Source organism: Strix aluco, chromosome 3 (genome assembly GCF_031877795.1).
Source record: "Strix aluco isolate bStrAlu1 chromosome 3, bStrAlu1.hap1, whole genome shotgun sequence".
NCBI lineage: Eukaryota > Metazoa > Chordata > Aves > Strigiformes > Strigidae > Strix > Strix aluco.
Window position 1 is genome coordinate 70970409 of NC_133933.1, and position 15752 is coordinate 70986160.

The 15752-nt window shown below is 39.9% G+C and overlaps 1 protein-coding gene across 1 annotated transcript in view; it reads left to right on the forward strand.

The window, feature by feature from the left end:
• Positions 1-15752, forward strand: part of SAMD3 (sterile alpha motif domain containing 3) — a 40995-nt gene that overhangs the window by 12283 nt on the left and 12960 nt on the right. Inside the window, exons 4-6 of the mRNA XM_074820729.1 lie at positions 3356-3541; positions 3853-3937; positions 11284-11451. Of these exons, the coding sequence (XP_074676830.1) occupies positions 3356-3541; positions 3853-3937; positions 11284-11451 (439 nt within the window). The remainder of the gene's footprint in view (positions 1-3355; positions 3542-3852; positions 3938-11283; positions 11452-15752) is intronic.

Here is a 15752-nt window from a genome sequence, read left to right on the forward strand (position 1 = left end):
GTAAGGCTGTAATGGAGTCAAATAAAGAAATAGCTGTGTGACACAGTGATGTGACTTAGTACAATAAGTAAAGCAGTCATCTACAAAAGCTAAGTGATCAAAAGCTCTGTGATTGGTTGTGTCCTTGCTGAAGATATGCTTCTTAGGATGCAGTCCTATATTGCAGCTAAACATAAAGAGTCTAGCTTCATCTGCACCGGTATTTGTTTCACATCATGGGGAGCCATTTTGGGGACCTGAACAATGAGAAAACTAAACCAAGAAGAAAAATGAAAAATTTCATCACTGTAGCTCCTTGAAGTAACTTGCTGCAGGGTGAGGCTTCCCAGTACCAGTAAGAAAGAGGTAGACGTGTGACAGCGGGAGGAGAGGGGGACTGACATTTGGCAGTAGCTAGCTATGGGATTGATTTAGTTGCAGCATTTTAAGAACTGAGAGAAAAGACAATATGTAGGAATTTGTACTTTGGGATCTTGATCTTACCTCTGCGTCTCAGGTGAGCTAGAAGACCAGAGAGGGATGGTTAGAAACAGGCTATATTTGTTTGTACCTACATCTCTAACTGTAACGCTGTTCTCTACAATCAAGGAAGGTCTTGGCTATATGCATAAATCCCAGTGCACATACAGTTTAACTGAACTGTTCTTTTAGTTAAACGAGTTTGCATGTGAGCCTTTCTGGGGATAAAGTTTAGTGTGGTTAAAGTTTAGTGTCTCTCTTCAAACAAACCTGTATTTCACTGTAAAATATTCTGCACATATTTAACATGACTGCCGAACAGCAGTGATTTCAGCAAAAGCTAGTAAAATATTTAATCTATTGCACTGTGGAGACTCAAGGAATTTTTGTATCTTGTTTGGACAGCAAGGAGGTATTTTCTGTGTTGGGTAAGGCTGAAGAGAAATGGAATCTGGAGTATTTTTGTTGTACTGGCAAATGTGAAGGGACTGGTAGGGGGAAGAGTTACCCTGCCTCCATGGCTATTAGCTATGCCAACTCCAAGAAAATTTAATTTTCTTCAAGGAAATGAGTACAGTTTAGTTTGCCTGAACTGAACCTGCTAAACCATTACACTTTCTGCAGTGGCAATTCAGTGTCACTGGTATTAGCAAGAATAGGAATGTCAGTGCTGGTCAGCTACAAATTACTGCATTTTTCAAACTTCTGTACATTTTTGAGATAGTTTAAATGATAATGTATTGAAAATAGTATTTAGTAACTTGCAGCCTGTCTGCTACATCACATTCATCAGCAAAGTTGGTGAAAGTACAGGATTCAAACTTATAGGTTCCTCATTGATGCTACGTCTATGCTTTATTTGCATAGGAGGGATTTCCAAGTGATTTCAGAATCCGGGTTGGGTCTTACTTTCCCATTTGTGTAATTTCTCACCGAAAAAGGACATGAATGTGTCTGTGTGGATACGTTTGTCACTTCTTGCACAGCCTTTCCTGCTTTTGAGACTGCATTGTACTAATAGAAGTTCACGACAGTTTGCATGTACTGTTAACCATCTGTGTTCCATAAAATCTGATGAGCTTGGAGAGACAGCAGCCTTGGCCATTTTGTACCCATTTTGCATGGGAAAATGGCAGTGCTGTGAGTACTGCTACTACTGCTAGTATATCTATGAGGATCGGATGGCAGTAACCCCCCCCTTTTTTTTTTTTTTTTTTTTTTTCAGCACTGTATTGCAATTTGCAGCAGTGCTGGGGTTGGTAGAGTTGTATCATGGCTGTAGAGCTTTTACTAGCCTGCAAGCTACTGAACTACATTAAAAGATGTCAAGATGGTATAGCAGCATAACTAGGTCAACAAGATTGTCAGTTGTAAGTTAACCTACTCAAGAAGGTATTGAGGCTGTAACTCATGCTACAGGGGCCCAAAATAATCTGTGGTATAAACTAAGTTATTGCAAATACTCATCCATTGGTATTGCAGTTGATTTTGCCAGCCTAAAGATATTGGTTGCCACAGGGTTTTTTTTACGTTCTTATCTCAAAGAGGCTGTATAGCAAAACCTCCCAATGAAGACCTTGCTAAAACACAACTCTTACTTATATACCTAGCTCTTGTCTATAGGCTACCATAGAAACCTTTAGGAGTGAAAACTTGTGGGTTTTAACTGGACTGAAGTCTAGCAGTATTTCCGTCCATAACTTTCATAGACTTAAAAGCTAGTGCAACTTGGAAGGGACACCAGAGCATGCCTAGTCCAGCCACGTCTTTGTGTGGGAGCTTTCACTTACCAGGTGGGAGATTCCTAACTTGAGACATATACAGTATAGATTTCAACAACTGTGGTAACTATCTTAATTTCCTTCATAATTAGAGGAGAGAAATAGATGAGAGACAACATCTGGTCTGATTTAGACGTCTTCTGGTTTTTCTGTCATCCTTCAGTGGTGCTTATGTCTCCTCAGTGATGCTTATGTCTCCTCAGTGAATATAAAGGGAGTGCAGGTAATTAATTCAGATATAGATATCTGTATATTTATACCATGTAAGCATCTACATTTGTTATTTATAATGATAGCATTTTATTTTTAAAATTCTTTTAAAAGTCTGGTAGTTGTTTTCAAATTGCAGAGAGCAATTTAAATTAAAGCAAACATAAATTGCAGTGGTACCACATACATAACGGGACTCTTGAGATGTCTTTGGCACCTCTCATTTGAAATTTCTTTATTAAGTCTTTACTACTATGGTTGGGAAGCTGTTTAGGGCTGCCAGAACCACTCCATCTTTTAGGTGGCTCTTGATTGACTTTCAGCTCCATTTATCTCTACTTTTCCCCATGTTCCTTCCAAATCAGGGCTTGGCAGGCTCTCTGGAGGCAAGAAGCACTTGGGTAGCCAGTGGTGATATCCTGCCTCAGGCTCACCCTAGCTGGGGTGTAACATCTGTAAATAATGTTGATGGTCTTCTTGGGACAGGAGCTGTGGGTACTGATGGGCTGTGTCTGCTTTTTTCCAGCCATTGTGCTGCTGATAACTGCCTTCATCCCTTCACTTCTTTCCCCTTTGGGAGGACAGTCCTAGCTAATGTTGTGTATAGTATTTCATTCAATTAAGCTGTTCAGCTTACTTTCAGGAGTTATTCTGCAACAGTAGCAAGTCCCCAGAGACTTCCTCCACTCTGCCTTCTGCTTTTGGATAGTGACCACCTTCTAGCATCTGCTAATTAAAACATTTCACAATTGACATCTGTTTTTAACCCCACATGTTTTGATGGCAGCTTTTGTGGGTATTCTTTATGTAGAAACCAAAAGAGCAAGCCTCAAATTTCTATAGCAATAACTTTGTGTTGAATTTTTGCTTGTATTTTTCTTTCCTTCTTGCTTATGTTTTTACAGAAAAAATCAGAAATCATTTTTTGCAAGATACAAGACATTGCAGTGGACAAGTTCTTACGCATTGCCAGACTTTCCTTACGATGTCAAGTGCATATTGGCAGAAAAAAAATGCCCTGATCACAGTATGAGAATAAGGATTATTGAATTTTTACAAGCAGACATGACAAAATACCTAGGAGGATCACTGTGAGTAAACATTGTTTGTTAGATTTATTTGGGAGCATTACCAATTGGCTGCAGAAGTAAATCTTCAAATTAATGTAAAGCCACTCTCTTTAATATGCTTGCTTAAATAGAGGAGGCTAGGGGCTTGAAACCTGTTGAAGCCAGCAGGAAGACTTCATGCAAACCTTAAAGCTGTTGCCTTTGTTATTTGAAGGGGAATCGATAGTCTTGGAAATAGTCAGTTTGACATATATCAGTATAGACTCCAGACGGTGTCTAATACCGTCTAGAATACCAAGTATTTCTTTTACATCTCCATCTTGTTTGCACAGGTACCCGAACAGTCAGCAATATAACATTGTTGTCAATGCTCTGCTGCAGGCATACCCGTTCCTTGACGAAGATGGGAATGGTTTTGTAAGTATTGTAAAGAGTACTCTGTTTTAAACAATACAGGTTGTTCGTTTTTTTTCCCCCACCTAATCAATCACAAGAAAATAACCTAGTTCAGAGGAAATTGGTATAAATTTCTTATATACTGGCTCTATTCAGAGCTGTAAGCTTCACTTTGACATTTTTGGCAAATCACAGTTTTATTTCATTATATTAATTAAAGATTAATCCAGTTATAGCCATTCCTCAAAAGCACTGAGATCATGCAGACCTGTACATGAAATCCCTGGTTGCTTGTTGGGTACAGTTTCTTTCTGGATTGATTTCTCCCAAAGGGTAAATTTAAGTAAATGTGACTTATTGTTGTTTTTAAAAACAAAGAAGACAAGCCCTTAGAAAATTGTTTGTATGAAGACTAACATATGACTGATGCTCTTGCAATGCACTATGATCCCCTGTGTGTTAGATACCTAGCGACAGCATGTAGTAATACTACTGGTTTAAGAATGTTGGGAATCTAGGCTAAAAAAAATTAATTATTTAAAGACACTGGTTGGGATCTCAATGGGGACATAACAGAAAACAGTGGAAGGAGATGACTTAAATTTGAACTACATTTCTTCACTCTTGTGACCCAGAATACATATCTGTGGTCTCAGAGGACAGTATTCACCTTTTGACTTCACATCATTGCTTTGCCATGTGCTGCTTTTATAGCATCTTGTAAAAGCTTGTGAGACTCAGTGGGGATTGTTAGCTTTAAACGTATATAAATATATATCTCGTATGTAGTTACTGAAGAAAGCAAAATAATTTTGAGAATAAAAAAAAAAGTGAGGATTAAGGGGTGGCTATTCTAGTTCTCCTCTGAGCCCAGGCACTGAGGAGGGAAGGGACTAAAGAAAACAAACACATCTCAGAGAGGAGAGCAGGAACAGAAGGATCAGAGAGCAAAGGTCCACCCTTATTTTCAGTCAGGATGCCTCTCTGAATACCCCAGTGGGGGTCCCAGTCTGGAGTCCTAGGTAATGCTATGCCTTCATCTGGCTCCCTTTGTGAAGGAGAGCTGGAATGACATTCCGGACAGTCTGAAGACCTTTTTACAGCCTTTAACTTTTAAAAACTGTTTTTAAACAGAGATTCTTAAGCTAGGTTTTCAAAGGGCTTTAACTGCAGCAGGACCATAGGCTGAGTGAAACTACTTACAACTCCATTCTTCCGGAATGGTTCATCGCTTTCCCCTACCTGATGGGGCAGTGACTTCAGGGTTGTTCTTTTATCTTTTGATACTTCTCTCATGCTTACTAGCAAGCATATCTGGAAGAAACCACCATAAGGAAGCAAGGCAGCTGGAATTAGCAGTTTGCAATATTGTTAGTCTAACGCTTCTGAGCCAGCCCCTCTCCATTGCTTGAGGCAGGAAAAAAATGTACTAAAGGTGTATGTCTGTATACTTAAGTTTGGAGGAGGGGGTGAGAATGAATTCCTATTTTTATTGGCCCTACTGTTAGACATTCTGTTCTTCCTTCATGATTATAAAGGCTATAAATACTTCTTTTTTCTTGATCTGAGATAGTTGTGTGTTACAACAGCAACGGCTTAAAACAAACCCTACAACATATGCACAGCTACTTAGCATGAGGCTTGCAGTAAAATTGAATTCATATACCTTTAAGAAACAAATGAACAACAACAAAAAATTGGCTAACTACCATTTTTTAATCTTTTCTCAGAAAAAGTGTCTTTAGCAGCTCAAAAAGGTAAAGTTTTAATAGTCTTCTCTTTTAAAATTGCCTCAGGCTAGCATGGGGCTGTAAGAATTGCTGCTTGCTCTCTCTGATCCAGCCATGAGTGGTATCCCTCAGGGCTCAGTTTTGGGGCCACTCCTGTTTAACATCTTTATTGATGATCTAGACGAGGGGATCAAGTACACCCTCAGTAAGTTTGCAGATGACACCAAGTTGGGTGGGAGTGTTGATCTGCTCGAGGTTAGGGAGGCTCTGCAGAGAGACCTGGACAGGCTGGAGCGATGGGCTAAGGCCAACTGGATGAGTTTCAATAAGGCCAAATGCCGGGTGCTGCACTTGGGCCACAACAACCCCCAGCAGCGCTACAGGCTTGGGGAGGAGTGGCTGGAGAGCTGCCAGTCAGAGAGGGACCTGGGGCTGTTGATTGACAGCTGCCTGAACATGAGCCAGCAGTGTGCCCAGGTGGCCAAGAAGGCCAATGGCATCCTGGCTTGTATCAGAAATAGCGTGGCCATCAGGCACAGGGAAGTGATCTTACCCCTGTACTCGGCACTGGTGAGGCCGCACCTCGATGACTGTGTTCAGTTTGGGGCCCCTCACTACAAAAAGGACATTGAATTACTCGAGCGTGTCCAGAGAAGGGCAACAAAGCTGGTGAAGGGTCTGGAGCACAGGTCTTATGAGGAGCGGCTGAGGGAACTGGGGTTGTTTAGTCTGGAGAAGAGGAGGCTGAGGGGAGACCTCATCGCCCTCTACAACTGCCTGAAAGGAGGTTGCAGAGAACTGGGGATGAGCCTCTTTGACCAAATAGTAAGCGACAGGACAAGAGGGAATGGCCTCAAGTTGCACCAGGGAAGGTTTAGACTAGATATTAGGAAGTATTTCTTTACAGGACAGGTTGTTAGGCGTTGGAATGGGCTGCCCAGGGAGGTGGTGGTGTCCCCATCCCTGGAGGTGTTTAAGAGTCGGGTTGATGGGATATGGTGTAGTTGGGAACTGAGGGATATGGTTTAGTTGGGAACTGTCAGTGTTAGGTTAATAGTTGGACTGGATGATCTTCAAGGTCTTTTCCAACCTAGATGATTCTGTGATTCTGTGAGTTGTCTCTGGATTGCTGGAACTCACTTCTGCCATCAGTGTTTTCTTTTCTGCCACACAAAATTCTCTATCCCACTGTATTGCTAATGATATTAATTTATTCCTGTGCTATGTCTCAGTTCCTAGATTCAGTTCAACTCTAAATTCATGCTTAAAAGGAAAGTAATTGTTTACCCATTGGGGTGGAGGAGGAGCCACAGCAGCATCTGCTGGGGTCTGCAGAAGCTGTAGTAGTTCTTAATGAGATGACCTGAGAAGGTCTGTCAGTGGTGTGATTTTATTTTTAACTCGTGAGTCTTATGGTTTGGAGCTCATCACCAGAAATAGATGTGTCTTGGCTGCTGGGAGGATGCAGTAGAAACTGTTCTGGGTTCCTCTGTGCCCAGTATGCACCCCTGTGTGTGGCGTGGGTGGGCAGGGGTGGCCCGTGGGGCATGCTGGCTGAGAAAAGGGAAAGCTCATCCCATGGGAGATCTTGACATTCAAGAATTAGCTTTTTCTTCTGACCAAGAACAGAAAATCAGAACATAAAGAACTTGGTGTAATGAAAAACTTGGAGAAGCTTTGAATTGGAAATGTCAACACTTTTGTTGCAACATTTTCATGAAAATGAAATGGCTTGGAAAATTGGAAAGGGAAAAGATCTGCTGGAAAACATAGAGGAACAACAACAAAAAAACAAACCAAAGAGTGCCTGATTTCACACCACTATTTTCATGACAGGAAAAAATTTACTTGCAAAACTTAGAATATTCTTTTTTTCTTCTTTCCCAAAATAATGTATTTATTCACAACTCCATACTATTTTAAACAAGTGGTGTGTGCATTATGTAGAAACTTACTCTAATAGTTTCAATCTCATACTGTTGCAATGAGAGGTCATTAAAGGTTTAGTGTTTTAAGATTTATTAGTAAATGATCCATAATTCTATTTTCTTGGTTAAAAGGTTTCTCATTTAATTTTGCAGTAGGGAAAAATATACTTCTGTGCCATCGGCCCTTTTACAAGAGATATCCAATGCAATATATTCAGGATGATAATAATGATCCTAAATGAATAAGTTTACAAATAAAATTACAAATAAGCTACTTATGTACTATGAATTTAAAAAGATGGTTCGTTACTAGGTCACTCTAGAAGAAGGAATTACGAAAAAATTCTCTGAAATTCTAAATCATAAAAAAAATCATTTTATACTAAAGGCAAAACTCATTTAAGAGGTCTATGGAGCACTTGGAATGAAATTAATTTCCCCACCCTGTTCCAAGATTAGCTTTTGGAAAAAAGTTCTTTAAAGTTATTATCTAAGGAATTTTTCCCATGATATTTCCTTCTACTTAAAGAACAATGTTATCCTAAACTAACAGATATAACATTAAAAAAAATTAATCTCCATTTAATAATTAAATAGATTATTAGACTCCTCAAGATATGTAAGTAGTTACACACAAATAGGTTACATAGAAAAAGCTAAGGTCATAGACAAAGCAGTCAAAAGAAAGTTGGCATGACACTCTTTCTGCTTGCAAGATATGATTCTTTTTGTATTTATTCCTTTTACAAGGGTTACAACCAACCATTTGGAAAGAGTCACTGCCCTTATTTTATTTCATTACAGCCAACATGCTGAAAATTGTAGGGTTTCAAGAAAACCTTACATGAGGAAGCAAAAGAGAGGGCTCTCTCATCCACACCGCCTGCCAGTGGGCTTTGCGTAAGAGGCTCCCCCGAGCTCAGGGCTGCTGAGCAGTGCTGTGATGCCGGTGCAGCCTGGGATCCCAGTGCTGACATGCCTGCTTTATGTAACTGCTGTGCACAAAATGATTATTTGCTAGTAAATTACTGCTTTTAATCTGCGTGTAATCCTTTCCCTCCTATGTCAGATAGACACAGACTAATCCTTCTGCTCCCTTACAAGCATTGTAAACCTTCCTGGGGTGGTTTGGGCTTTTTTGAGGGGAGGAATTAATAGTAAATAAAGTTATCAGCTCAAAAGTGGTAATGAAAGCATCCTTTTTAGAAGATGCATTACCCACTAGAGAAACCACATAAATGTATGTGCTTGCAGTCTCATTCATGAAATAGGTATGTGAGAAGGGACTTGGCTAAGCTCATGAGAATCCTATTACAGAAATAGATTTAGTTAAAACTCTTAATTTATCTGAGTGTCTTAATTTATCTGAGTTTTATCAAAACATTTAGCTGAATGTTTTGAACTTTGGGGGATATTTAAAGCTCTGTATAGGTGTCAGCACGTTCTTTCATGTAGAAGAATAAGCAAAAATGTCTTCTAGCCAGAGGTTTTCAAAAGAAAGAAGCTGCACAAAACTCAAATAAGGGGATATTTAAATTGTTGACTGCTAATATATTCTGGGATGATCATGTTTTAAAATATTTTGACATCTGTTGAACACTTCAGAAAAGTACTAAGCTAAGGTTTTTGTTTTCTTAACAGCCTTAAAATAATAATGTTCCAAATAAATTTTGCTAGGCATATAACTTTGGGGTATTTGCATCAAAATGTAAATACATAGGGCCAGAATTGTAAATGTATTTAGGAACCTTACTGGTTCAGGCAGAGAGCAAATGGGATTTTCAAGGCATGAAGTCACTTTACTGCTTCTGAAAATGGTACTGGGGTGTAATACTCAAAGGAGGTTGTAAATGTCTTGTGAGAAGACTGGGTGAGCAGTTGCGCTCTATTCCTAATCGTTACATTTAGGTTGGTGATGACATGACTCCTGTTGTGGCACAATCCTACGTCTGAAGTTTACATACTAGAAACTAGGATTTGCTTGCTTTCCGGTTCTCAGATGTTCAAGTGTGACTGGCATGAGAGGCTGCTTCTGTAAGGATCCATAGGTGAGTGGGTGGCAGCAAGTGTCCCCCAAGGAAGGGCACATCTGTCCTGGTTGGCCCAGGTCTGCTCAGGAAGAACTGAGGTAGACACCACAGGGGTTGTATTCTCATAGGTCTTCCACTATCATTTTTTACCATTAATAGAGGTCTTACTTTTAGGACTCTGAAGGCCTGTAAGTCAGCTAGTACCCTAGGGAGGTGAGAGCAGGATGTTCAGCAGGAGAAAGGCAAGGTCACACTGCATTCACCACTGTCTCTTGAGAGACTCTCCTATCTGTATCTCATGGGTAAGAAAGGCATGTCAGACTTGCTGCAAATAAAGATACTACTTAGTCCATTTTTACTGAATTCTGGTTTACACCAAAGTTAACCCTTAAAATCATATGACCTTGACTAATAAAGGACACCATTTTGGTAAGAAATCTGGGGTAATCATTCTTCTGTTTATATTGTGTTTTAGTATGTCAGTGAGTACAGGCTTTAGTATTAAGTGAGTGTAGTACTGGAGACAATTTTAGAAAATGAAGTAACAGCTATTTGAATCTCTCTTGCCACGTTCTGTTATTTACAGTCACTTTTCTGCCTAATTTTTGTTCCCTCTGACCGTTGAAAATGCCTCAATAACTGGAATAAGCAGCTGCTTTTGACAATTTGACAAAATATTTTCCATATTCACAACTGCAGGTTTTGGCTGCAAATGTGTTTTAACAGCCCTAGTAATTGCTTCCCTGCGTGTCATAGTTAGCATGGCTGGGTCCTGCCACAGGACACCCAGCCAGGGACTTCAGGTAAACAGCTGTCTGTAAGGATGCATGAGGAAGCTGCTGTCCATCCAATTTTCAGAAGAGACTTTTCGGTACTCAAGTAAAAAAAGACACAAATGTGATAGAAACAGTGGGACCACATAAACTCCATCTTTGGCTGCCAAGGAGTGATGAATGGCTCCATTAAACAGGGACTGCATCCTCTTGCAGTGCAGAACTGCCTTTAAGTTGTAATTTACATAGCTTGAGGAGTCTTACAAACACTAGGACTTACTTAAATGATCCTCTTAATTCAGCAATTTTGAGTTCAGTTTAATAATATACTTGATCCAGCATAATAACTGTAGTCTCCCTGAAAAAGGAAGCATCCCACTGTGTCTTTCCTGCTCCCTTGTGTTAGATATAATAACCATACAACTGCACAACCAGTCAGATGCTGTCAGAGGCAAGAGAAAAATAATGCACTCAAAAAACCCCTGTTAGTTTTCTGTGGCATCAGTGAGCTGATCTGATTCACTGTGTGGTTTAATGACCTGATGTCATGAATGGAGCATCCCAAAATAAGAGCTGAGAAAAGGAAAGAAAACTGTGGTTTCACTGACAGCCCTGGTTATATTGGATAAATTTAGCCCTTAGGTTTAATTACTGTCATCCTTAATGAACCATGATGGTGCTGGTAGCTCCATTGTTTAGTTGCCAGAGTCATATACCACAGGTGCTTGTGTTTCCTTCAGTCCTGAAGTCACTATTGTGCTGATGCCACTCTATGAGTCTTTTTTTCTGCTTAGTGGCAAGCAAGGCAAGTCTAAGTAGAGTTAGATAAAATAAAGTGACCTGCTTTAGGAATGGGGCAAATTCTTGAGAGATACTGGTAATGACAGATTTCCCCCCCCCCCGCAGTTGCTATGGAAACGGGCCCTTAAAGATCGTTTCAAATATGTGCGGAGACCCATTGAAGATGATGAGCAAGTCCTGAGGAACAAATGCAAGTTTGGCCACAGGCGAGGACAGACCCGGAAATCTTCTTTTGCTGAAGACAAACCTGAAGACATCCAGGTGCAGGTAGAGGTAAGATTTTTGGTGCTTAACTGAGTTCTGTTCCTTTCAGCTCCTCTGCTGATGGTAACACCACCAGCCAGTAAAGGGGAGAACAAAGTGATCTCATCCTATTTAAACTCATTTTGTATAGAGTTTGTCCTAAAGCCAGACCCTTGACTTTTTTTCCATGTCTGGAGAACTAAGTATCAACAGTGGAGCTAAACCCAATACTGGATGCCTTGCACGTTTGTTGTCATTTAGAGTTGTTGCCAACTGGACAGAAAATTTTGTCTTGTTTTTTTAAATGCAATGTTCCCTTTCTGCTTTAGCTTATGTACCTCCAGTTAGAGTGAAAAACAATAGAGGCTTATGTCTAAGAGCTGAAACCTCTGTACAAATAACAATGCAAAGTGATATTTGAGTTGGTAGCAAATGGCCATATCCTACTGTCACATTGCACTTTGTTATATAAAAGCTGTTTGTGTTGATGTGTGATATAGGGATGCTTATGAATGTATGTATGCAGTTGCTGTATTTCCCTTTAGTTGGAGAATTCAGAGAGCTATCACTGTCCAGTAGTGTTTGGAGCATACTAATTAATTTATACACTTTCATAAATACATTAAGGTTCCAGTTACGCTTTGCCAACACTCCTCATACTTCCTTCAGTACTGCAATTAAAATGTGGTAAAATTTAAACAGTTATAAGAATGTGATACAGAAGATGTGTAAGCAGATATTTGACTTTATCTTGCATATGTCCATCCTGCTGTTTACCAGACACATGACTTTAGGGGATCAAAAGCAGCTTACTGGATGCATTTCTTCAAAAATCACCCTTGTGTTTGAAAGTAGCTGTAGTTTTCTACCCATAAAGCAGATATAAGTTGTTGGTTTGGTTTTGGGTTGTGTTTTTTTGTTGGGTTTTTGGGGTTTTTTTTGAAGAAGAAGAAGCTTCAGTAATTTCTGTTTATCCCCTTTTGGTTAATATATGCAGGAATAAATGCTTTCCTTTTTTTTCCTCCTTTAGTTGAAAAGTTTGCAGAATGTGTGAAGTAGGAAACCTTTAATTTGGGTGCAAAACAGTAAACAGCCTTACATGCACTTAAGGAGAAATGACAGGCTCCTCGTTTTGTGCATGCATTAAGAGTTACCCATCCTTCATCCGGTAATGCTTGGAAAGGGGATATGTAGGGCTTTTTTCTCACATCAGCTAGTTGAGAAGGGCTTTGCAGTGATCCTGTTGGGACTGCATGCTCGACTTCACTTTTCTTTAGAGAAGGTGTAACTGCACTGCACTGTGTGTCTGTAAATTAGGAATCACCACTCTTTTTAACTGCATTGCCCAAGGCCATCACTGGTCATTCCTTGTTTGCTTTAGAAATTAAAGAAGAAGGAAGCATGTTCTGTCTCTTCTAAAGTCCTAGGCATTTTCTGCTAGCCTTAATGTTGTAAGCAAATATGGGTTAAACTTGAAGGAGGTGAGAGGATGTGAGTGTCCCTAAACTTTTTCTTTATTTCTCTCATTTTTCCTGTATCCTGAACATGTATATAAATAAAATATAAATATAAATGCAAGAATTAACACTTGTGGAGCCTATTAAGGCTTAAGAATGAGTCCCACAAAACTGAGGAAATCATAACTTTCTTAGTTTTAAATGTGTTTCTGCATTGAAAGCAGGTATGTCTGGCTCTGAGATCCTAAATTATGTCACTACAAATGTGCACAGCTGAATGAGATGTTTGTTTTAATATTCTTTTAAACAAATGCAGCATGGAGTTTTTCATTCTATGTATTTAGGAACATGCAAAAAGGCACCTTTCTGCCAATCCTTGGCACTAACTGCTTTCTGATAAATTTAAATGGCTAAACAAAGTCTTAGCCTTAAAAAATAAATATTTGGTCTAGAAGCCAATACCACAGGCAAAACTAAATGATATTCAAATTACTGTTAGCCAGATCCCCTTGCCTTCATCCCTTTTCCCAGTCTGGAAGAACAGATCAGCCAGTGCATCAAGATTATTTATGGTAAAAGGGTGGGAAATGAATTCCAGGTTAAGGATACTCTTGAAGAATAGTCAGTGAAGAATTCATAGCCCCTCTGTGTCACCACACGCTCCCTTAGATAGGCAGAGTAGGACATTTAGGGCATTATAAGTCAAAGACAACTGGCAAGCAGTGCGGATGAAAGAGCACATCTGTTCCCACCAGATGACCTACTTACCAGCCACACAGCTGACTTCTATATTGAGCTTTAGTTTCTGAACAGTTGTAAGATGGCAAATATGCTTTGTGTCAGTATAATCTTGGATTGTTAATGGAATGAAACTGATAAAAAAAGACTATTTACTAGTAGGAAATGCCTCACTGGTATACCTGGCATTTGTTTTTACATAAAAAGAGTAATAAAGCTATTAGTACTAATAAAATCCATAACCACTTTTTCTATTTCATATGTGAAAAAACAGTTGCTTGCCAGGACAAGCTTCCTGTGATGTTTTGGGATGTGCTTAGAGCCACAGATGATGTCTGCCCCTTGGTCTGTCCAAGCCCCATTACCTGCCAGCAGACATTCCTCCTCCAAACACAGCGTGAGTGTTACTTGGCCTCTCATGCAGGGCATTGCTTCCAGATGCAACATCTGCTTTTCTTTTCCTGTTTCTTTAAAACATCTGCTAATGTGTTCCTCATTACAAAGCATTATATCCAAGCAAGACTGAAGAGTATACTCATTTTAGAGTAGCTAGCATCACAGGAAAGGTCTTGAGCAAGTGCAGTGTTCAGGGCTGTAAAATGACAGTAGTAAGTAAGCACATAAACCCCTGCTGGAGGTGTCTGTCACTGAAGGAGGTTTTGCTTAGAATGATGCTTCCTACAAACATTCATCGGGTTGAGCCACAATTGGAAAGAAACTTGGACTGTGCCTGACATAAATATTAATATGAGCCTCCATGTCTGAGGGATATTCAGAACTTGATCAGGAAAGCCTCCTTAATTAACAGATTTTCTGGCTATGGAGTGAGAATTCTTAGTCATTTTCCACAGTCAGGCAAATATCCTGGAGCTGCAGTAATTCAAGGGACAGTGCTTGGTAATGACACTAACCTTCATCTGCTGCAAATGGAAGGTACTTTTCATGAGAGGGGTGATCACACAGTGAAAATAAATAAGAAAGGCAAGCCAATCTCCCCTCTGCAGCCAGGGTGGGATTACTGCTAAGGCAGCCATAGAGTGACTTGTTCTGACTGATCTCCTCATTCTTTTTTTTAGCATCAAAATGGCACCATAAAACCCCTCCTCTCCCTAAGGAATTACTGGGTTTCAGGCTATGAGAGAAACCACCTCCTGCCAGTTGTAACAGGAGGGACCCTAGACTTGGGGGATCCATAAGGAATAGAAAGATAAGACACTCCTGATGTGCATCTTGGGCAGAGGATTATCAAAAGGCAAAGGGTAATGGAGAGGGAAGTGCAGTTAGAGCTGGTGATCGGCTTCTATATGATAAAAGCATGTGGTTCAAACACTAGCTTAGTCATCACAGGGGTGGTGACCAAAGAGCAAATGGTCCCTCTAAGAACTTCAAGTTTTGAAATCTTATCAGTCTTGAACAATGCTGTCCATGGAAAGGGTGACTTCACAACCAATTCTATTAGCTGAATATGGACATAAAAATGCCCACAGATATCCTTCATGGCTCCACCTGCCAATCCAGAAGGGCATGGGTCTCCCATAGGTCCTATGTCATATTTCACTACTTCCAGAGGTTTCTGGGATACCCTTATGACATCTCAAATGCCACTAAATAGCTTTATCTATGCAACTGAATCAAGCTCCTTCAATTCATCCCAGCCGTTGTACGAGAAAACCTGTCAGAAAAGGGACTATCCAAGGATATCTTAAGTTACCTGAATTTTAAGGGAATATAATAAGCTAGAAGACTGTTAGTGGTTCATGATCTTAAACAGAAGTGGAGAGAGAGTACAGTCCCTCTTTTAATGTCTCCAATTTCTTACATCCTATGACAGCCTGTTTTTGAGGTCATCAGGGCTTCTCTGAAGCTGTAACACAAGTAAATTTGGAGTTAGGTGTGAAAAGAAAAAAATAGGTTCTGACAAGATGTCGGTTAAGATAGCAGTAGATGTTTGCAGATAACTGGGCATATTTGCCCCACCCAGCAGAGCTGGGAAAAACATAATGAAAACAACTTATAAAGGGGGCACCAACATGCCATGTCCTTTCCATGTCTATGGGATAGAGATAAGAAATATTTTGGTGAGTACTTAGACTGGGAGAAGCAGAAGGATTCTGCAGAAGCTTAAACTCATGAAGT